At 49.0% G+C, this 22,560-nt stretch overlaps 5 protein-coding genes and 1 non-coding gene across 6 annotated transcripts; 4 read left to right on the top strand and 2 right to left on the bottom strand.

The window, feature by feature from the left end:
• The first annotated feature begins 28 nt into the window (after nt 1-28).
• BO94DRAFT_570558 (putative C6 and C2H2 transcription factor RegA-like) lies at nt 29-3,220 on the top strand. The gene is made up of 8 exons (XM_025614821.1): nt 29-280; nt 330-384; nt 431-663; nt 713-910; nt 955-1,724; nt 1,771-1,905; nt 1,949-2,073; nt 2,118-3,220. The coding sequence occupies exons 1-8, from the start codon at nt 139-141 to the stop codon at nt 3,130-3,132; spliced, it is 2,673 nt and encodes an 890-aa protein (XP_025472964.1). The 5' UTR covers nt 29-138; the 3' UTR covers nt 3,133-3,220.
• Nucleotides 3,221-6,862: 3,642 nt separating this feature from the next.
• BO94DRAFT_t3 lies at nt 6,863-6,934 on the bottom strand. The gene has a single exon. It is a non-coding gene; the product is annotated as a tRNA-Glu (tRNA).
• A 715-nt stretch (nt 6,935-7,649) lies between these two features.
• BO94DRAFT_505292 (class I SAM-dependent methyltransferase) lies at nt 7,650-9,396 on the bottom strand. The gene is made up of 6 exons (XM_025609536.1): nt 8,861-9,396; nt 8,700-8,804; nt 8,606-8,646; nt 8,116-8,556; nt 8,040-8,070; nt 7,650-7,993 (listed from the first exon to the last, which is right to left on the bottom strand). The coding sequence occupies exons 1-6, from the start codon at nt 9,122-9,124 to the stop codon at nt 7,784-7,786; spliced, it is 1,092 nt and encodes a 363-aa protein (XP_025472963.1). The 5' UTR covers nt 9,125-9,396; the 3' UTR covers nt 7,650-7,783.
• A 1,168-nt stretch (nt 9,397-10,564) lies between these two features.
• BO94DRAFT_454384 (FAD-dependent oxidoreductase) lies at nt 10,565-11,925 on the top strand (the record flags this gene model as incomplete). Its single annotated transcript, XM_025607606.1, has 3 exons — nt 10,565-10,619; nt 10,690-10,727; nt 10,780-11,925. The coding sequence occupies 3 exons, from the start codon at nt 10,565-10,567 to the stop codon at nt 11,923-11,925; spliced, it is 1,239 nt and encodes a 412-aa protein (XP_025472962.1).
• Nucleotides 11,926-14,631: 2,706 nt separating this feature from the next.
• Nucleotides 14,632-16,425, top strand: BO94DRAFT_561754 (sugar transporter; the record flags this gene model as incomplete). The annotated part of the gene is made up of 4 exons (XM_025614241.1): nt 14,632-14,735; nt 14,780-15,243; nt 15,291-15,531; nt 15,589-16,425. 4 exons carry the CDS (start codon nt 14,632-14,634, stop codon nt 16,316-16,318), a joined length of 1,539 nt encoding a protein of 512 aa, XP_025472961.1. The 3' UTR covers nt 16,319-16,425.
• Nucleotides 16,426-16,729: 304 nt separating this feature from the next.
• Nucleotides 16,730-21,764, top strand: BO94DRAFT_480844 (uncharacterized protein). The gene is made up of 5 exons (XM_025608840.1): nt 16,730-17,921; nt 17,968-19,657; nt 19,707-20,354; nt 20,405-20,799; nt 20,847-21,764. The coding sequence occupies exons 1-5, from the start codon at nt 17,089-17,091 to the stop codon at nt 21,604-21,606; spliced, it is 4,326 nt and encodes a 1,441-aa protein (XP_025472960.1). The 5' UTR covers nt 16,730-17,088; the 3' UTR covers nt 21,607-21,764.
• Nucleotides 21,765-22,560: the final 796 nt, after the last annotated feature.

Below are 22,560 nucleotides of genomic sequence, written 5' to 3'. Positions count from 1 at the left end.
AAGGATTGTTCCCCGCATTTCCCTGCCGAGCTTAACGCTTGCTGACTTCCCCACACTTCTCCGGGTCCGTCTCCATCTTATTTCCTCCCTTCGACTTCTTGTTCTCATCTCGTCATCTCTCAATGTCTCGCCCTCGTCATGATGGATATATCTTCTCCGTCGTTTCCTCCGCAATCCCCGCAACGACCACTCTCCAAAGCGCGCGATGGTTATTTTCAATGTGGATTCTGCAAGAAGCACTACAACCGGGCAGATCATCTAATCCGACATGTCCGATCGCGTATGTACTTCCATTAGCATAGTCTATGTGTATGTTCTCATTCTTGCAGATACACGGGAAAAACCATATGTATGCCATGTGTGCAACAAAGGCTTTGCCAGGCCGTACGTCTATCTCAACCTGCATTCGTGTCTGTTCTGACAGCACCAGGGACTTGATGAAGCGGCACGCTGCAGGCCACGATCATCCTCGAGATGGCAAGCGAAAACGACCACCATCGTACGCTAAGAGCGGTCGGGTCTCCCAGGCGTGCAAAGCATGCGCAACTTCCAAGCTCAAGTGCGACGAGGAAAAGCCCTGTCGACGGTGTCGGGATAAAAAGCTTATATGTGATTGGCATGACGGGGCTTTTGATGATTTAACGCCAGAGTCACCTATGCAAGGTGGGTCTAGCAGCTCTATTGCCTTGAGCATCGAATCTAAGCAATGCAGCATACGATGACCCTGGCCACAGCCAGTATCCCGAGCCACCGCAGGCGCAGGCCGCGTTCACCCCGTCAGCACCCTTGGAAGAATTTCCACCTTCTATTGGTAATCCTCCATTTGGGACCCCTGACTTTCCCGTGAATGATTACCTACCTGAGGCGCCGGGCTCGGCCCCCGGAGGCCCTATTTCGACAGGCTATGATGGTGAGTTCTCTGCACCTCGTGTGAGCATGGATTAATACGAACAGCAATATCTCCCACGCTTGACCAAGAAAGTGGCATTTTCAGTGTCGATGGAACCTTCTTCCCCGAGTTTATTCCCGATTCTCTCATACCGTCATTATCCCGCCCAAACGAACTGGATCCATTAAATCCTCTCAACCATACGCAAGACTACCTGCACAACCTGTTCGATACCAACGTGCAATTCGATTTCGATCTCACTGAAGTTGACTTTGGACTGATCGACTATTTCAACACCCAAGGGACAGCGCACTTTCCGCAGCCCCCTGATATACCCAACGAGCGGTCTGATGTCGATAGTGGGATTGCACTCGGCGCCGAAGCCTATAAGCGGTCCTCACTGTCTGCCTGGAAGCCTGCCCAGAATGACCACGCCTTTGCCAACCAAGGTGATCTGTCAGTACCGGTGACTATTGATAGCCCGGAGTCGAGTATTAGGCTAGAACGTCAGATCCTTCCAGAGAGGCTGGCCTCGGGCAGCCGTGATTTGATCTTCGGGATGGTCTTGCAGACGAGCGAAAAGTCCACATTACCTCGCATAATGAAGTCATTCCCAAGTACCGAACTGTTAGACGGTCTCATGCAGGATTACTTTGCCTACCAAAGCCACCAAATCGATTCGTTCATTCATGGCCCAACGTTTCATCCAAATGAACAGAGCTCGGACATGTTAACTGCTATAGCTGCGGCGGGTGCAGTCCGGTCGGCCATCCCAACCATTCGTAAATTGGGCTACGCACTGATGGAAGTCGCACGCCTACACATGTCGGTCAAGGTATGCTTCTCTATACTCTTGAGTATCAAAATATTAATTTGCATAGTACGAGTCAGATAATCGCGTCACACGCGATCTGCGGCCTTCGCAAACATTCGCCGTGATCATCGACATAGGCCTTTGGAGCGGCAATGGTCGGAGGACAGAAATTGCAGAAAGCTTCCAACAACCATTAGTGACGGTGAGTTTACACCAGCAAAGGAGGGCAATTTCTGACAACATAGATGCTGCGACGAGCACTTCGTTTCCGACGGAGTATCTATTCGACTATCGTCCCAAGCCTTGAGGATAACGGTGAGGTGTTGGAACAGAAATGGCGCGCTTGGGCGGAGCAGGAATCATTCAAGAGGTAACTCGCTCTTTCATGTGATGGGGCTTAGCTTATGCATTTAGACTCGTCCATCACCTATTTTTACATGACGCTCAATGCGCCATGATGTTGAACGTCAACCCACTTATTTCTTACGCGGAATTGGAACTTCCGCTTCCATTCGATCGACCTCTCTGGGATGCCAAGTCGGCCACATTGTGGAGGGATACCTACCTCGCACTCGGACTACGTGGAACAGAGCGACATACATCTTTGGTTGATGCAATGCGGGACATGTCCCGTCTACAGGGAGCCATGGATATTCAACTGGCGGGTTTCATCCTCCTACATGGGTTTTCCTCCATGATCAACGAGTATCATCGCTTCAACTTCATCTCAAAAAGCAGTTCCAAGCACTGGAACGCGCTGGTGACCAGCTCCCGTCATCAAGAACTGTCACAAGCCCTCCAGCATTTTCGCATGATTTGCTACGAGTGGCCCGACCTTCCCCGCCCCGAGGTTTTCTTAATATATGAGATGATCTCGATGTTTCTATACATGTCCCTGGAGGATTTACAACTATTTGCCGGAAAGGAGGATAAAAGAGAAGCCCGACGGGTCTACCACAGTGCGCTTGAATGGATCAACAGCATCGACTCCCGGCGGGCAGTGTGGCATGCAGGCCAAGTGATCCGGGCTGCCAAAGCCATGCCCGCAGGGTCGCTAACCGGCTTCTTGGTAGTGGGAGTATATTATGCCAGTTTGGCCTTTTGGTCTTACAGCGTGGTATTCAAAGCGAAGAACACTAAGTTGACAGCCGAGAGTCGTGCTCTAGGCCCTCCTCAAGTCCGCGGCCCAACGGTCTACCTAGATGGAGACGAGACAACTGACGTACAAAAGTTCATTTCGCTTGGATGTGGAAGTCCGGCACTGCTGGGCCGACAGGGACCAGCATTTATTTCTAACCCAGGACAAACCATGGACCTTGCACAGGAGCTTCTGCGGGCGGATGCCTCCCAAGACGCGCTTCCCCCATTGGTCCAAGGACTGCGCCAGCTAATGGGTGGACTTGGGAATGCTGCTAGATCTAGCTCTTAGGAGTATTCACATCTGTATACTTATGATACCATTGTACTATGACTATTCTATGGGTCTAGGCCTATTCAGATATCTACCATATTCGCGGATTGCCTGGACAGGCAAGCTGAAGTTCGAAGACATTCCCTGCTTCTCATTCCCAGAATGTGTTGTTTACTTTCACTGGAAAGAGTCAATGAAAACGTGGGTACTGAAACTATGTGACATCCCACCGTACTGTCAATATAAGATTCACAACCCCAAATGGAAGGAACCCATTCAACGACATCCTTCCCAATACAATTCTGTAATCACCACTCATTATTCCCTACTTTAGGGCCTAAATTACCTCGCGCTACGATATATAAATACCCCTCTTCTCCCTTCAAGGTCTTCTTTTCTATTTATCTCTTTTCTTAAACAATTTGTCAAGCTATGTTGAACCTCCAACGTGGGCTATAGCGGCCATCAGGTAGATGCAGTCGCTCACTCCTATCTTTCTTTCTTATTCTCCACCGTGCATGCTTCTCACTATCTCTGCACTCTTTTCTTCTAAGCTGTTCTTCATGGCACATGAATAACACTTCCACACAACACGTCTCGCATTCAAAACTGGTGGAGAAGAATATGCCTGGAAGACACCCCATACGAGGGTCCATATCATCGAACAACCACATCACAGACATACCACGGATGGCAGGAACTACATCAATCTGGCCCGGCTTTTCTTGGTACAATGAAGAATGGTCGTTACCGGCCGCTGCATTTTACCCACCGGAAAGTGTTCCAATGGGTAGATGACTCATGGGAGGCTACTTTATCTTAAATTCCTCTGATCAACATCGACCAAGGCCAATGCGGATCTCAAAAAGCAGAGAGAATCGTCCAGTTCCAGCACTGAGTATGCTCGTCTTCCGTATACGCAGTACAGCATGGGTGTTCCTACTTATTACACCCCGAGCTCGTGGCCAACAAACAGTGGATGTTGTGAATCGAAAAATCGGCATTACTACAATTCAGACCACATGAGCGCCCTAGCGTCTAGCGATGGATGGTCATAAATGATGGAATGTTATACACTCGAGCTTCAGCTTCATATAGCGACGTCAAGCCTCCTATGTGGACTACCTCAGCCGCCGGTACATTTATCTATTGTGTGTTGCTGTTTCTTACCTGGGGTTCCATTCAAGCAAGTGGGCAGATGTCGCTTCAAGGGAGCTTCTGATCTATAGCTGCAAAGCTTTTATCGCACGCTATTACTAGATGACTGGTTCAATCCCTCTTTTTCTTGCCCAAGTTCGACCGGTGGAATCTCTTCCGGAGCGAAACCATTCCTCGATTACACCACGCAAAGCTGGATGGCAACATTGGAGGGCTTGTTGTATGCATGGTCTAATGTCAACCAGTGGCAACTTACGGTTTCTCGGCTGCGTCAAAAGCCTTCATCGAGTTTGTCGCTTTGATAGATCGACTCATAAACAAATGATCAACACCGGATGTACTTCCCGGGGAGTGAACAGGAACGCATTGAAGGCGCCAACAGATTCTCAGACCGGGCGTGGAACCATTACTACTGATGGCCTGGCAGGTGGAAGGTGTGGTCTTGGGAAAACAATCGTGGTGCTGTTCGCTATTGTGGCGGCAAGCAACATCTTGCTGAATGACGCCACCGTTTGATACTGCTGCTACTCCTCAGCGCTCTTAGAGAACTGGATGGACGAGGTGGACCAGCGGTTCGCGATGCCAACGATTATGTACCGGGGCACAATATCCCATATTTTCGGAGTGTTCAAAGGCGCGTTATCTGTTCCGACTTCCGACTGCTGCTCACCCTATGCATAGGACTAAACAGAGCACAAAGCCATTGCGACCGAATCCCGCCGCTGCGTTTCTTCCTCGGTCAATCCCTCGAGATGTACTTTGTCTTCCTCAGGTAGGGGCCAATTGCAGTTGGAATACGTCCCTACGTGGCGTCGGCGGTGAAAGGGTATCAGCGTGAAGGCGTATCATAACGATTCTAAAGTTCGGACTCTGTATAATCCTATGTGATATACAGCTACATCTGGATGCCTACAAAGGCATGCTCCATTGCCCCTGAATTTATTCTTGGACAACATCTGCTCAAGCATACGCACGCAAACGTCGTGATTAATAGCAAGGAAAAATTCTGGGTGCTGGATCAATGGCTCCCCGAGGACGTGATCATTAACCAGATTCTGAGCATGCCAGGGACCCTTCGTAATCACCTTGTCCTACTCACGATCATCGCTTTACTGCCTTTGCTACTATCTCCAACGGTTACAACCGATCTGAGGTTGTTTCACCAATTCATCTCCGATGCGAGAGATCATTTAGAGCGACACATACGCCTTGGTATCCGGATTATATCAAATGAACTCCAAAGCAGGGGACAATTCTTTACGACACTAATGTTTTCAACAATCGTGAATATCTACAGTGGCTTATGCTTCCGGCAGGTTGTTGCTATCAGAAGGTGTCCTCGATGGTGTATATGACAATATTACTTGTTTATGGGGCACCTGAGCATGTCTTGGGCATTTTCTTGGAGAACGAATCATGACTACCAATATGGACAATGACATGGACGATGACATGGTTCTTTCGGTGTTCATGATCCCGCAGGCAGGCGAATAGATAGCACAGGAGCTGATCTGCCTGACACGGATTGATAACCATCTGCTGCAGAAGTGCTTAATGTTCGAATCAGTAACATATCAAAAGCCCCAACATAAAGCCACAATCCAAACCATAACACTGGATGGACACATTTTCTGAGATTAGTGTTAACAATTCAATTCTTCTCACAATTCTTTCCAGTCTACTGCCTACTGCATCGTGCATGGCTCCACAAATAACAGGAGTACGAATACCGATATTCTTAATCGATACCTATACAGATATCCCAACCCACTAAATCCAACTAAAAAGCAATCATCTTCTACAGTCACAAACCAGGATCCGATCATACGTCCAACTCTAGCAGAGCACAACGGTCTCCTCAAACAAATAAGATACCTACAGCACTTCAGTAAAATGTATATCAATACCATGACCAATCATGTATCATTTCACCCAAACACCCTACTGCACTAATATCAACAAGAACATTACGAGACATCACCTAATCAACATCCAGGACGTTCAGCAATCTATCGCAATATGAGGAATAGAACAAACCCGGTAATTACTTGCCACACCTTGTGTGGATTCTATGCGCTACGCCAATGACCTGATGTGATTCATGGCTCACCGAGTGGCCAGAGATCATCGATTGGGCTGAAAATGTTTGGTTTTCATGAACCATAGGATAGCACACATGGGTTTTCTTGAGATGTTGTCTAGGAGCTTGGGACTGGAATTGCAGTCATGAGGATCGTTAGTCTTAGTGCATCCCTTGACATATATAGTATCAATAGAACGGATCCACTTGACAATTGTACATTTGGTTTCGTGTCATGAAGTAATTCGTCTCTATTTTTGTTCGGCAGGATACATCACGGCTGGATAGACAACAAGATATGTTATGTTGATCTCACATTTAAGCACAAGAAAGTAGCGAAATGGCCAAGTCAGAGGGATCATTACTAGCAACCCTCCAAATTCTCTTCATTCTAAACCCCACACATATACCAAACAAAGCAGAAGACGTCCGTCCCATTCCCATTTCCATCTAAAAAGAGAATTAAGGAGAAAGAAAGAACCAAAAAAAAGAACAAAAAGGAAAATTGATCTCCGATAGGGGGAATCGAACCCCCGGCTGCCGTGTGAGAGACGGCGATGTTAGCCACTACACCATATCGGATGTTGTTGTTGGAAAACCGGTAGGTTTAGTATTATATAACCAAAATCATTGGGCGTGTCAATGTCTTGTCCTTGATACACTTTCTTTGACTTTTCCGAGCCAAGCCAAGTCCATGATAATTTAGGAAGATTTATCATTAGAAACCTCTCTGAACTCTACGAGCACTAGAGTCACGGACAAGGTATTTTCCTTCTTTCTTCAGTCTCTACTAAGAGTGCGCACCTAATCACCCACCCACTTTCATTTGTGCGTTGGTGGCTGGTCCCAGAAATCCTGGTGCCTTGTGCGCAAGGCAGCGATGGCTTCTGTATACTCTGTACGTCCTTCAAGATATTTCATTTTTGACTACCACGCACTTGCGTCCACAGATACGATAAGACTACCAAGAACATCTAGGACTACAAAGTTAGGGGATAGGTAAAAATATCGCGATTTGCTGGTGAAAACCTGCGCTGCATGCTGTGGTATTGACTGGGCGGCGCTAATGCAGCGAACACGTGGGGAATGGAGATCATCCACCCCCTCTCTTTGATTTTAGCGGGGTGGGTTCATTTGGTTGGTGATTATAGGAAAGGTTTTGTATTTAGGTTGTTAGAGGTAATTGTATAACATACTTGAGATAGCGTAGAATGAAGGGGGTTTTATGTGATTAGATAGGTAGGTAAAATGGGCTGTTTGAGAAATCTGGAGTCAGATTTCAACCATGTATGGTATTCTACTTGATTTATATGATCGGGAATGAGGGATTGAACACTGTAGCTGGCATAAATCAAATAACTCATGCGTGTCGTATAGTACATCAGTCGTGGGTATAATGCTAAAAATAACAGTCAACGTAACAGGTAGACATTAGCCTCGCGAATTTCCAGGATTATCTGGCTTTCGAGCGTAGACTACTGTTCCTGGAAGATAAGCACGCGTCTGGTAGTCACGAAGGGAGCTGCGCATTTGCGCCAGAAACAATTGCGCTCGCTCATATGACCATTCCAGCGTGGAAGTGAGAAGACGAAGCATGAAGCCTTCCACCCCGCCGTGCAATCGAAGCTGGTTCCAGCGACCCTATTTATGTTAGTAAGTAGGTTTATAAAAACGAACAGGTACTCACAAGTTCATGTATTTTGGGATCAGAACTCCATCTAAGAATGGTTAGACAGGAATGCATCACTGTAGACTGCACATACCCATTCATCGGCCACTGGTACCTCTGTTCTACCACCTCGACGAAACCCGCATTCCTCAGTCGCGTCGCGCTTTGTTCCCAAATCTTAAAGGTCTTGCCGAATTGCTCTCCGGCACCAATCACCGTTTGTCCCCAGAGCCGATAGAAATGATCTGAGGGGACACTCCCATCATCCGCGACCGGTTCAACTGAATGTTCCACCACCTCAACGTAGCCCCCAGGTTTCAGGCAACGCCAACATTGCCGGAAGAACTCGTCCCAATCAGGTATACAACCGAACATTTCCCGCACGTGGATGAAATCGAAATGATTGGCAGGGTAGGTCCAAGGGAGCGTCACGTCGTCGATCTCGAAGACGCAGTTCGGAGGGACGAAAGATGGCTGAATCGGGGACAAATCAACACCGGTAACTTTGGCACTGGGATATTCATCTGCCATGTCTCTGAAGACGAGTCAGCATTGCAAGCATTCAGCGCAATAGTATCACACACATTGCCCAAATTCCTGTTCCAGTGCCGATGTCGAGGATTTCCTGAGCATTCTTAGACATTGTCGATCCACCCGGGAGTCAAAAAGACTACATACCTGTGGGTTCGAGATTGGTGCTAGGTGCAATTTCCCATCAAGTGTCAAATAGTACATATGGTGTGCCAGATCCTGCTGTTCGTTCGCAACGTCATCGTTTGGCCCCTGTGTTGAACCGCATGTTAATTCATGGGCTTGACAATTCCTCCAGGGCAACCCACCCAGTAGGCGCCATCACGGTACGAGTGATAGCGACGACCATACTCGTATCGGTAGTCGGTGATGTAGGTCGACAGGGTCATGGTGTCATCCCCGATCAACGAGTCCTCCCCGTAGGCCGAGTCATCGTCACCAATATCATCCTCGCCGTCGCTCATCGGGGCCGACATGTCGACGGAAGGATAGTGCCGTTGTGGGGTATCTGTGAAGAAACTCGAGGGGTTCTCAGTCGCAAGGCTATGCTCCTCGCAGCGGGAAGAGGTCATGGCGGCGATCGAGCCAAGATTGGTGGACGGTTGCGGAGATCGACTCCGTACGGGGCACGCGAACGGCTGGGGCGGTGCAAAGGACTTTCCAGGCTGCCAGTCTAGAGAAGACTCGGCACTTAGATAGGAGTGGGTTTAGAGTTCTGAGAGCTAATGTCGGGGTTGCGATGATGACAGCGCAGAGTTAAGAAGGTTCGATCAAGGGATCGAGGGAAAGGGGAAGCCATAAGATGCGGATGAAGGGCGGAACCTGAGCGGTCTGCATCGCCCCGTGCTGGAGATGAAGGTTTATTCTTGATTGCAGTAGTGGAACGGTCAAGCTGTTCAACGGACAGATGGTACCTGCCCAGTCCGGTTTAGTCGCTGGCCGATCGGCTCTCGGCCGTATCGGCCCCCTCGGGGACTTCGGGGAGCTGCTCACATGCTGAGGCGGTGTGCCACTCTATGAGCTGTCATTGGTTGCTGCAACCGTTTGAGTTCTGATCCGGCCATGGTAGCTACCCTTTCGGGTACAACTGGCTGCGGTTCTCGTCTTTTGCCCTTCAGTTTCTTTCCGATCGGAAGAAATGCGGGTCACATGAGGTGCAGATGACTTGCTAGACTGCCTCCGGCTTAGCCCCACTGATCCTTCAGGCTTTAGTCAGTCGGCTCGCATTTGGCTGAAGAATCGGCAGAACATAATCCTACCTTATTGGATGAGAACCAGGAGGACCCATGACGATCTCGGCCTCCTTTTGCTTCTGCACTCGGCATTTGTGCAGCAGACAAATGGGGAAGACTCCGCCTCCACGCACGCACTCATGATGGCGTCTCGACGTCACCAGTTCAAGTCGGTCTCTCCTTCAGCCTTATTGCACCCGTATCGGAACTTTGATCTTGACTAACATCTTCGACAATAGTTACTGTGTACTGGCCTAGGATGGGTCGGAACGGAGAGACAAGTCCGTGGAAATGACTTTTCAACAACCCGTATTGTGTCGCCTCCGATTGGGTAGCCGCCTATCAGTGGTCCAGCTAGCACCAGCACTGGATCTCAGCTTTTCTATATGCAGCCCGACTTGACTGATGGAGCAAGTTGTGATATGATGTGCTATCACACTGCCCCTGAGACTGGTATTGATCCTGTCCCTGGCATAATCAGATCATAGTATGGAGTACGGAGTCTGGAGTCTGGATGGGAGGTTGTTCCCTGGGCCCACAGCGTTTCGCCTCTGAGATTGGCAAAGGCTCAACCGACAAATCACAACCAGCGTCCTGAATCGCGGAGATTATCATTACCCTTGCCTGAGTGTGAACTCTATTTTCCGTCGTGATGTCCTCTTGACATGGCTACGCCATCTGCTTCTCTCCTCCACTTACTGCCATATTCTGGCGAATCTTTGTGCCAAAGCTGGGAGCCCTATACCCACTTAGGGCTGTACAGATTTGCGTCTCTATAATATGCTGGTATCTCCCGAGCCAAGGCTCTCTACCACGGTTCTGATTGTGGGTGCAGGTAAGCCTCTGTCGCACGGGACGAACGAGTCTTGCACTCTATCTTGGGCAATTGGACTGATAATTGTTAGGCTCAACTGGACTCGCTTTGGCGCAGGGCTTGAAGAAGGTAACCTTGATTCCCATGTTGGATCAATGAACTAGACTGATCAATTTGTAAGGCTGGGATTCCTTCCATCGTAGTGGAAAAACATGACTCTCTTGATGCTCAATCCCGTGACTGGAACATGGGCTTGCACTGGGGTGCAGGTCCATTAAAATCCCTCCTGTCAGAAGAGCAATGGGCACGCATCCAGTCAGTGCAAGTTGATCCCAATGAGCCTACAGCAGAACACGATGCCCTCAAATTTGTCCACGGCCAGTCGGGTAAGACCATGGCGTCCATACCTGTGCGCCTTTTCTATCGATTGCGCCGTCGGAAGTTACGAGCACTCATGGAGAAAGGCTTGGACGTTCGCTACGACAAGAAGCTCGATGCAATCGAATATTCTTCCGATGGTCAACATGCGACTGCGATCTTTGAAGACGGTTCATCGCTCTCGGCTAAACTTGTAGTGGGCGCTGACGGAGCCCAATCGAAGACACGGCAGGTCTTACTTGGGCCTAGCATGGGACAAGTCCGCCGGCTTCCTTACTGCGCAACGTTTGTCCAGGCACAGTACTCCGCCGAACGTGCGCGATTTCTACGTCAATTTCACCCTCTTTACCTTGCTGGGATCAACCCAGAGGGGTACTTTTCCTTTTTCGGTGTACACGATGCATCAGAGCGCGACAGACCTGAGACCTGGACCTTTTTCTTCTACATATCATGGCATTCGACTCTACAGGAGCAGAGAGAGACAGCCAGTTGGACCAACTCTCAGAGGCTAAAGCAAGTCAAAGAGTTTGCCAAGTCCTTTACCGACCCCTGGAAGAGCGCTTTCGAATGGCTGCCGGATAACCACCAAGTCTGGTATATGGGCTTGAGCGACTTTGACCCGCAGGCCAAGGACCACAGGTGGGATAATCAGGGGGGTCGGGTTACATTGGCTGGCGACGCAGCACATGCAATGACATACCAACGTGGACAGGGCTTGAACCATTCGATTACGGACGCAGCCAACCTGGTAGAAGCGGTGCGACGCGTCGTGTCCGGAACGGCCCAAGCTAGCGCTATAGCAGATTATGAAGAAGAAATGATCGCACGGGCGGGCGGCGAGGTCAATCTTTCTACCGTCAACACAGCCATGCTGCATGACTGGCAGAAGGTGCTGCAGTCACCGGTGCTGACGTCCGGAATGACACGGTCTGATCAGGGCCGAAATTAGCCGATATGTCGTGCTCTACCTAAGTTCCCTGTAAAGTCATATTCTACGGATCTCTTGGATAATATGTCTAATATTAGAAAATTGTTAGATAAATCTTTTAGAGAGTATACCTTGTTATGCGGTGTTGCAGTTGATGTTCAACTCTCGTGTCTATTCGTGAGGAAAGATTTGCGTTGGCATCGTGGGCGTCAAGACATGGATAGCAACATGCCTACAAGTATACCTCGACAGACGATGGAACCTCGTTACCCCGCATTTTCCGGTCTATCCGGATTTCGTCCTGTTGTGTGCGTCAACCAGCCTAATCCTGCAGAAGGACCACGCTAGTCAGCCGTGTCGGAGGCCGTCCCACCGGCCACGTTTATCTCTGCCGATTGTGGTGGCATTTAGCGACCGTTGAAGCTCCACATCCTTAACTTGCGCGACTGGATGGCCATTTCCTATCAGCTAAACTACCTGGAGATAAAAAGCGACAAGAAGCGGAGTTAAAAGGGGACGCATGCATGGATTTGCTAGGCGGCAATCTTTACCTTCATCGTTGGCACTAGGACCTGTAATTGATTGTTTCACAGACCTACTAGCGCGGTGCTGGTGATAACATTTTGCATAGGGATACTCCGTAATCGAAGTCATGTACAGAGTGTAGCAGCTTATCATATAACTGTTTTTGAACCAGATACTTCTCCATGTACCCGTTACGGAGTTAACTACTAGGTGAGAATTTTCGGCTACCCACCTAAGATATCGCTCATTACCCACGCAATAGCACATCATACATAGTATTGCCGCTCGGAGTAATATTTGCTTTAGAGGTATAAAATTGAACAAATGCGACCGGATTGGTTACGTAGCCACCTAGAGCTGGCAAAGTACGAATGCCTCTTGCTGTATATTCTGAAACAGGCTTGATCGAATGCATTGATCAGGTGGCGTACTAGTCAGTATCCTAAGGCACTGAGAAACCTTTGCCTTAGGCCAGCCATGAGCTACTATTCAGTGCCATGGCGTGATATGTCTTAGCCTGCCGGATTGGAAACTCGGCCTTGCGGCAGCGGGCTCGAACCATCGCCAATTTTTCTCCTAGATTCAAAACATCTGGTCTTGTCATCATTCAAATATCCCGCTTCCACAAATTGAGATGTCCTAGTTGCTTGCGAGCTGGAATATAAGCGCAATCTCATGTTTAGGTGCTGATTGAGAGTGCTGAGTGCGTGTTGAGTCGAGCTGAAACTCAGCAGCCCCAGGGAGAGTTAGCTACCACTATCCAAGGGTCATTATTATCAAACTATGCTTGTTATTCGTCTTAGAATTTGCCAATGAGTCTATCTGTCGAGCTAATTATCGATTGCGACGGCAGTGTACTCGAGGGATATACTATTGCGATGCTCTCATCACTCATATCGCTGATGCTTTTCACGCTATCGCATGCCTCACTTTTATCCAACGAAAGTCCTCGAAGGTCTAGTCTCGGAGATCTCGAGGCCTAAGACGTCATGGAGGAGACAATACATAGGATTTCATCGCTACGGATGCTCTTAAAAGACAGGATGCCACAGTAGTCGAAAATATCTCAAGTTCTCCAAATATTCTATCGCTGTATGAAATTGAAACATAACAGGTACGTACCTATTTGTCTCTTGACATTTCAGATCTCCAATGACCGGGTTCGCTCGTTGATTCAGGTAGCAATTGGGATTGATTCTCTGCGGAATAGTATATATCGGGATCGTTTGTGGGAAACCAATTGGGAACGAAAGCCACCAACGGATATATGAAGTCGAGGAGCTTATGATACCGATAATCTATTAATAGAAATTTATGGAATGGTTTACGGTCGAAGGTTGGTATGGCATATCCACGTGGTGCTCTGCTAATTCTGTGGATGAACGCACCGTGATGGCGACAACGCTTCTACAGTGTTGATACGACGAGGAGAAAACTGACTACAAGATCTTCCACTCCTCAAGAAAGATGATGACTGAATTAGAGATGGTCATGTCATTATTGCCTTTCACCCAAATGTAACTACCTCGATGGCACTGAGATTGATCACGCGCTCATTTGATCGAACAGCGACATCCTCGGATTTGAATCCAAGATGTTTTGCCAACCGAGGATGTTACCAGCATATCTATCGCAATAAAAACATCATTATAGATGTAGCAGTTGGCCAATCTCCGACTCGCTGCTTCCCCTGAACATCTGCTACGAGTTAGCTCATCTACGCTGCCAGATTGGGTCCCGAGACCGTATAACGACAGCAGATGGAAAGCCAAATAGTTCTCTGAGATTGATGATCAAGCTCGCAGTATCCCCGATCGTGAAGATACCTGGGGTCTATGTCCTCACAGTTGCTTCTTCACGCTACATGTTTGTTCATGTCGATCTACCCCGCACCTTCCACCCTGTACATGGATCAATCAAGGAAAAAGGCCACGACCTACCTCCCAAGCCAGTATTCTAACAAAAACTTGCCGATCGGCCGAGGCCCGGAGATTTATCCCAGTTCTTCCGACAATGTCCTATCCGGGGTCTAGGGTAAGGTGGGATAATCTGGGGAATGATCGGGTGTGGGGACTGGGTCATCGATAAATGTGTCGGGGTGGCAGCAGTGGCTCACTTCTCCGAGACCCAGTAAGACGTCCATTTGCCTGAAATTTCGGGTTACGCGAGATCGACGCGGGACTCGATCTGAATTTCGTGATAATGGAGAAGCCCCAGGGTCAACTGCTCTGCATTATGATGACCGTCACATGTGGCATCTCATATCTTCTGTACGGCTATGACCAGGGATTCATGTCGGGCGTGTTGTATGTTGAGATATCCATCACATGTTATATTGCTGACAAAACAGACTATCGCAAGACTTCCTCATAATCATGGAGGACCCGTCTACCTTTATACAAGGTCTTTTGTCGAGCCTTTATACCCTGGGATGCTTCTTTGGCTGTGTCAGCAGCATATCATTTAGTGAGAAACTGGGCCGAAAGAAGCCCATCTTGATTGGTACACTTCTCATCTCAGTGGGTGCAGTCATCCAAACAGCCGCATATTCTCCCGCTCAATTCATCGTTGGGCGACCTGTGGCAGGGACGGGAACAGGCCTGAACACTTCTATCATTCCAGTATGGCAAGCCGAAACCCTTCCAGCAAAGAAGCGCGAGCGATTTGGCGCCATCCAGTACGTTCTTGTCTGCACAGGCACCACCATCAGCTATTGGATGGCGTCTGCGCGTTCATTTTCGGCAAATAGTGTCTTTCAATGGTGTTTCCTAGTCCGGGCGCAGCTTGTTTTCGCAGCGATGATAGTATGCCTTGGTGAGTCAGAGCATTTGTAATGTCGACTCCACACTAATTTCCCCCAGTGCCATGGATGCCGGAGTCTCCGAGATGGGACTTTGTTCACGGCCACAGAGAGAAAGGGCTTCGTACATTGATGAGAATGCATGGCACGTCGGACGAACACCAATGTGAGGTTGAAGCAGAGGCTCGTTTGATTCAGCAAGCAGTCGAATTTGAAGCAATCCACAAAGCGACTAGATGGGTTGACCTGTTCAAGAATGAATCGCGCACGCAAAATCTCCGACGTCTCATGCTGGGTTGGTGGTAAATTTACCCACCAATGATGTTGGTTATTCTCGCTGACCGATCTATCACATGCAGGCTGATGTTCATGGTGATGTGGTCTGGTGTCTGCAGTATCGGGTATTACATTTCATACCTGTTCGAAGTCTCCGTCGGCCTCAGTCATAACTTGTCGCTCCTCCTTTCCGGATTTAACGGCCTCTGGTACTTACTATCGGCATTCGTACCATTCTTTGTGATCAATCATCTCGGAAAGCGGCGGTGTATGATGATTAGTGCTGCTGGCATGGGCTGCTGCTTCTTGACTATGGCATTGGCGATCCGGTCAGGCACGTTTGCAGCCTCGATCATCTGTATAATCGCCTTTTTTCTATATTATACATTCTTCGCACTGGGATACCTTGCGATACCATGGTTGTACAACGCAGAGATCATGCCCCTTCATCTCCGCTCGCAAGGCACCGCCATTACGACGTCGTCGAATTGGATTTGGAACTTCGCTACCGTCATGATGACCCCGTCGCTGATGAGCCAGCAGGGGTGGAAGGGGTATCTGGTATTTACGGTATTTAATTTCTGCTTCGTGCCAGCGATCTATCTCTTCTATCCGGAGACTACCGGCCGGCGGCTAGAGGAGATCGACGCGATATTCTACGGGACATCGGTCCTTGTCGCCCGAACGGAATGGGCCGAAAAAGGACGGTTCGATGTCAGCCCGCTTGGAGTCACCCAGGGGCTGGAACCGTCTCAAAAAGAAATGGTAGGGCCGCACGTGGAGTACGTCAACTCAGTCTCGGAGGATTCTTAGCCAAGCAATCGGATCAGATTGGGCATGCGTCGGGTCAATGGAATTATGGAAAGGGTATTCCATTGTATTTCTTTGATCTGACTCGAAGGGATAAATGGAGCGTGTGCAGTCAGATTCCTACGCTCGCATTTTTCTTTAAATCCGTGCTTAAGTCCGGTAGTGACTTGACCTGATGCAGTCCAAGTGTCTGGATTGCTAACTCAAGCTACCCTTCTTCCAGGTTGTCAGCGGTTGGGGTGCCGTGACCTATCTTTAGACCCACAGTCGGTCAGTCGGGGGTTCCGTGTCCGATGCTGGGATTGGCCTGATTCTGACTGTGAGCCCGGGGGAACCGAAAGGAACCGGAATTCTGGCCAGTGGGGTTGCAACCTGCCAACAACGATGGCGTTTTATGGATCTGGTCGGACCAGCCATGGCCGAATGCCGATGGGGTCCATCTGGGTAGGGCCAATGGCGCCCTCGATGGCTCATAACTTTTATGCTCGGTCGGCACTTACCTACTGGAGGCGAGCCCAGGAACTGGTTGCTTCAACTTCTCGGGCAAGACTACATCCGGTCACATCGAAAATTCGTGGACCTCGCCCCTGGAGTGGATCGGCTCCACATGGAGATTAGGTGTACGATATCTATGGGCGTGGCCGCAACCTTGCGTAGACGTTGGAGGATATGAACTACTAATGTCGACTACGCCCGTGTCGTAGTGACCTTGCGTCCATATTTTGATTCACTTAGTCATTCGTTTGCCCCAGACGAGGGTGCCCTTTCCAACCATGAATCCATCCCACAAGGATGGAGCAGACGGGGATGACCTCACCCTGCAAATTACAAGGACCCAGACCGCATCAAGTGTGGTCACTAATGAGCAACGTCGGGCCCTTACTAACATCGCGTCCGAGTTACACACCGAATCTCTTGCGGCTGTCATCACCAACGAAAAGGCGTTGGATCCAGACAGTCCTCAGTTCGACCCATACAAATGGGCCAAGGTAACAATCCGGGCCTTGGACGCGGAGGATATCGATGCCCGCCAGCAAGGCATTCTGTTCGAAGATCTAAGTGTCCATGGATCTGGATCCTCACTTCACCTACAGCAGACCGTTCTTTCTACTCTTTCGGCTCCGTTGACATTGGCCGCATCCGCCTTTCGCAAAAAGGAGAGCACTCGCCGGACGATCCTACACAACCACGATGGCCTGCTGGAGAGTGGGGAACTCCTGCTCGTTTTGGGTCGACCTGGTAGCGGATGCTCTACCTTCTTGAAGACCATCAGTGGACATTTGAACGGCCTCGACCTGGACCCTCGCAGCAATGTCCAGTACAAAGGAATCGCATTTCCCCAGATGATCAAGGAATATCGCGGCGAAATCTTGTACAATCAAGAAGTCGACAAGCACTTCCCACACCTGACTGTTGGCGAGACCCTCGAATTTGCTGCCCACGCACGAGCACCCCAGAACCGGATCGGAGGAATGAGTCGAGCTGAATACGTCAAAACTAGGGTGCAGGTGATCATGGCATTTTTCGGGCTTTCGCATACATATAACACGAAGGTGGGGAATGATTTCATCCGCGGTGTTAGTGGTGGTGAACGAAAGCGAGTGAGGTAAGTCGTTCTGAAGCATCACAGGAACGATTACTGAACATACTAGTATTGCCGAAATGGCTCTATCGCGTGCTCCTATTGGGGCCTGGGACAACAGTACCCGAGGCCTCGACGCTGCAATGGCCCTAGAGTTTGTCCAGGCCCTTCGCCTTTCTTCTGATCTTGTCGGCGCCGTTCATGCCGTTGCCGCGTACCAAACATCCGAGTCCATGTACGGGTTATTTGACCAGGTTGTGGTGTTGTATGAGGGTAGACAGATCTACTACGGCCCGAGCGAGGGGGCAGCCCAGTACTTTGAAGAAATGGGCTGGGAACGACCACTAAAACAAATAACCCCTGACTTCTTAACGTCAGTCACAAATCCCCGGGAAAGAGTGGCTCGGCGGGAGATGGCAGACAAAGTCCCACGGACACCAGCGGAATTTGAGGCCTATTGGAAGAAGAGCCCACAGTACCAAGCCCTACGGACCAAGATGCAGGTTTACAAAGAAAAGTATACTCCAGACGCCCAATGGGAGAACAGGTTTGGAACTAGCAAGCAGGCACAGCAAGCGAACCATGTTCGCCCTAAGAGTCCTTATCTCCTGTCCATTCCCATGCAGATCTCCTTGTGTCTTCGCCGAGCCTACCAGAGGACACGGAACGACCTTCCCACCACTTTGATTACCGTCTTTGTCCAAATCGCACTCGCATTGATTATTGGGTCAATCTTCTACAACACACCAAACGCCTCAGCTGGCTTCTTCCAGAAAGGGGCCACGCTATACTTCTCGGTCCTTATGAACGCCCTGATTACCATCAACGAGATCATGTCACTATACGCCCAACGCCCAATTGTTGAAAAACAGGCTGGATACGCATTCGTTCATCCTTTTGCCGAAGCGCTGGCATCGATCATTCTCGATCTTCCTATAAAAGTGTTCAGATGTGTCTGCTTCAGCATCATCCTCTACTTTATGTCAAATCTACGGCGAGAGCCATCCCAATTTTTCATTTACATCCTATTTTTAATTACAACCATTGTCACAATGTCCGGCATCTTCCGAAGCCTTGGTGCTCTAACCAAGAGCATTGGACAGGCTATGGCAATGGCAGGTATTTCAGTCATATGTATGGTCGTGTACACAGGCTTTACCCTGCCTCAGCCGTACATGCATCCATGGTTCAGTTGGATTAGATGGATCAACCCCATCTTCTACTCGTTCGAAGGCCTGGTCGCAAACGAGTTCCATGGACGGAATTTCGAATGTTCGGAGTTCATCCCCAACTATGCTACTCTCACTGGAGACTCCTTCGTCTGCTCTGCAGTGGGTGCAGTGGCAGGTGCGCGAACAGTTTCGGGAGACGAGTTTATTTCACTCAACTACGAATACACATACAAGCATCTTTGGAGGAATTACGGAATCTTGATTGCGTTCTTGGTCTTCTTCAACACGCTCTATCTCACAGTTACTGAGCTCTCTCCCGGCACGGCACAAACGGCTGAAGCATTGGTCTTCCGTCCTGGACATGTGCCGGCCCATATGTTGAATGACGAAGAAGCTGGAGCGGAACCTGCACAGGTGACTTCCGAAGGAACGGGGGATTCTGACCTCGGAACGACAGAAATTCCGCAGCAGAAGGAAATCTTTACCTGGAAAAACCTGTGTTATGATATCCCAGTGAAGGAAGGGACACGGCGGCTTCTGGATGATGTTAGTGGTTTCGTCAAGCCAGGAACTTTGACAGCTCTTATGGTACGTCTACCTCGCTGAATGCTAATTAATTACTAACTCTTGAATATAGGGTGTCAGTGGAGCTGGTAAAACAACTCTCTTGGATACCTTGGCGCAAAGGGCCTCACTCGGAGTCATCACCGGCGAGCTTTTTGTCAATGGCAGAGAGCTGAACGAGAGTTTTCCTCGCAAAGTGGGTTATGTTCAACAACAGGATATGCACTTGGCTCAGTCAACAGTCCGTGAGGCACTTCGTTTCAGCGCCGTTATGCGCCAGCCGAAGTCCGTTCCGTTACAGGAGAAATACGACTACGTGGAAGAGGTGATCAAGATGCTCGACATGGAAGACTTCGCAGAGGCCGTGGTCGGAAATCCTGGTAATGGTTTGAACGTATGCCAAAGAAAGCTCCTGAGTATTGGTGTCGAATTGGCAGCCAAGCCTGAGCTACTGATCTTCTTGGATGAACCTACTAGTGGTCTCGACTCGCAGAGTGCATGGGCTATTTGTGACTTTATGAAGAAGCTTGCGCACCACGGACAGGCTGTGTTGGCCACCATTCATCAGCCTAGTGCTTTGCTCTTTGAGCACTTTGATCGACTACTGTTCCTGGCCAAGGGTGGTAAAACCGTATACTTCGGCGACATTGGGCAGCGATCGCAGACGTTGTTGGACTATTTCCAAAGCAACGGTGCTCGGCGTTGTGAAGCCACCGAGAATGTGAGTCCTACCTTCAACTCTTTTCGACGTTGCGTATCTAATTATTATAGCCCGCTGAATACATGTTGGACATCATCGGTGCTGGTGCTTCTGGAAAGTCGACCATCGACTGGGTTCAAACCTGGAATAACAGCCCCCAGCGCAAAGATCTCTATGCTGAGTTGGATCGCATCTGCCAGCAGGGCTCATCGGTCCAGCCTCGTGATGAAAGCAACACGGAGTTCGCAATGCCACTTTACAGCCAATTCTACTATGTGACCCTTCGAGTCTTCCAGCAGTACTACCGGCAGCCCGAATATGTCTTGGCCAAATTCGTTCTCGGTATTGTATCTGGTCTGTTCATTGGCTTTTCATTCTGGCAGTCCAACGACTCCCAGCAAGGGTTTCAGAACGTTCTTTTCAGCTTGTTCTTGCTATGTACCATCTTCACCACCTTGGTTAACCAGTACGTATCACCCATGCCTTACAAATTTCACCCACTAACTCTCCCAGAATCATGCCCCATTTCGTCGCGAACCGTGCTCTTTACGAAGTTCGCGAACGGCCATCCAAAGTCTACTCCTGGAAAATCTTCATCATCGCCCAGTTTCTCGCCGAAATCCCCTGGCACATTCTCCTCGCCATCTGCGCCTGGGCCTCCTTCTACTTTGCCGTCTTTGGAGCCGACCAGGCTTCCGACCGCAAGGGTCTGGTTCTCCTCTTTGTCATCCAATTCTACATCTTCGCCTCCACTTTCGCCCAATTCATCATCAGCGCCCTTCCCGACCCCGCCCTCGGTGGTATGCTCGCCGTCTTCATGTTCGGTCTCTCCCTGATCTTCAACGGCGTTATGCAGCCACCATCTGCCCTCCCGGGCTTCTGGATCTTCATGTGGCGCGTCTCCCCATTATCATACTACATCAGCGGAATAGCCAGTACCGCTCTCCACGGCCGTCCAATCGTCTGCTCAAAGAGCGAGCTCAGCGTCTTCAATCCCCCATCCGGTCAGACGTGCGGCGAATACCTCGCTACATACCTGACTACTGCAGCGGGTAAGCTGAACAACGCCAATGCTACGGAAGGTTGTGAATACTGTTCTCTCCGCTCCGCGGATCAGTATCTAGCCGGGAGGAAGATCTCTTGGGATGATCGTTGGAGAAACTATGGTATCTTCTGGGCCTACATTGTGTTTAATGTTTGTGCGGCCATTGTGTTTTATTACCTCTTTAGGGTGAGGCCGTATAATAACAAGACGAAGGCCAGGAAGGCCTGAGTGGTGATGTATGAGTGGGAGGGGGATTATAGATGGGGTGGATGATGTTGGGTTGGTTGTGGTTAGGTTTGTGGGGCTGTATATACCTGAATAGAGGATAGCTTAGATTAGATTAGATTAGATTAGACTAGGGGAGAAATATTTATCGAAAGTGTTGGATACTATATCGTCAATAACAGTTTGATTAAACATCGAACGTACTATTCGACTACTGATAAAGGATCTACCTACCTCACCAAACAAATCCTCCTATAATCAATCACACTCAGAAACAAATTAAGTTTGGATTCCCTACATCCAAACGGAACAATAAACCCAGAACAGCTAAATCAACCGATATAAACAACCCCGAAACCCCCCAAATCTCAACCAATCATATACATGTAATCTAATGCCCATATAACTATACCGCGAAGACAAAGGACGGAACTCCCTCAGCCAAAAAGTTGCTAAACCACGGCAAAGGTGATCCTATTGATGCTCACTAGAAAATATAATAATTTCCGTCGAAGACATTTTTTTCCTTTTGTGTTCCTTTGGGGAGGGAAGAGGAGAGGAGAGATGTATTCTTTGCATCGTCGAGTAGGTTTTTTTGTTTTTTTTTCTATGCTATATGTAATATGTACTAGTTTATTACAATTTAACTAACTGACTAGCTGAATGAATTTCTCGGTATAGGCCTTATCGGAATGATGAAGAAATGGATAATTGGGATTAAAGTGAATGTTGGGATCGATGGAGTAGAATATGATAGGGAGAAAAGATTGGGGTTGGGATAGGTGGGTTCTGATTTCTGATTTGAATGAAGATGATGGTCGAAGTGGTGGGTGAGTTAGGGTGTAGAGGGTTGGAAGATTTCAGTAGAGAAATATTTCCTGGTTATAGGGGTGACTTAGACGAGGATGGATCGGTCTTGATATAAAGGTCCGGGTGCTTTGTGGGTTGAATAGCTGG

Source organism: Aspergillus sclerotioniger, assembly GCF_003184525.1.
Source record: "Aspergillus sclerotioniger CBS 115572 chromosome Unknown BO94scaffold_1, whole genome shotgun sequence".
In the NCBI taxonomy this organism is placed as follows: domain Eukaryota; kingdom Fungi; phylum Ascomycota; class Eurotiomycetes; order Eurotiales; family Aspergillaceae; genus Aspergillus; species Aspergillus sclerotioniger.
Note: the sequence above shows the minus strand (reverse complement) of the source record. Positions and strands in the feature narration are given on the sequence as shown.

Coding starts and splice junctions, on each gene's coding strand:
- BO94DRAFT_570558 (XM_025614821.1), top strand. CDS start 139: ATGATGGATATATCTTCTCCGTCGTTTCCTCCGCAATCCCCGCAACGA. Junction 911..954: donor TATTTCGACAGGCTATGATG/GTGAGTTCTCTG, acceptor TAATACGAACAG/CAATATCTCCCACGCTTGAC. Junction 2,074..2,117: donor GAGCAGGAATCATTCAAGAG/GTAACTCGCTCT, acceptor TTATGCATTTAG/ACTCGTCCATCACCTATTTT.
- BO94DRAFT_505292 (XM_025609536.1), bottom strand. CDS start 9,124: ATGACCTCTTCCCGCTGCGAGGAGCATAGCCTTGCGACTGAGAACCCC. Junction 8,647..8,699: donor CACCAATCTCGAACCCACAG/GTATGTAGTCTT, acceptor AAGAATGCTCAG/GAAATCCTCGACATCGGCAC. Junction 8,071..8,115: donor TACCAGTGGCCGATGAATGG/GTATGTGCAGTC, acceptor AACCATTCTTAG/ATGGAGTTCTGATCCCAAAA.
- BO94DRAFT_480844 (XM_025608840.1), top strand. CDS start 17,089: ATGAATCCATCCCACAAGGATGGAGCAGACGGGGATGACCTCACCCTG. Junction 17,922..17,967: donor GGTGAACGAAAGCGAGTGAG/GTAAGTCGTTCT, acceptor TGAACATACTAG/TATTGCCGAAATGGCTCTAT. Junction 19,658..19,706: donor GAACTTTGACAGCTCTTATG/GTACGTCTACCT, acceptor TCTTGAATATAG/GGTGTCAGTGGAGCTGGTAA.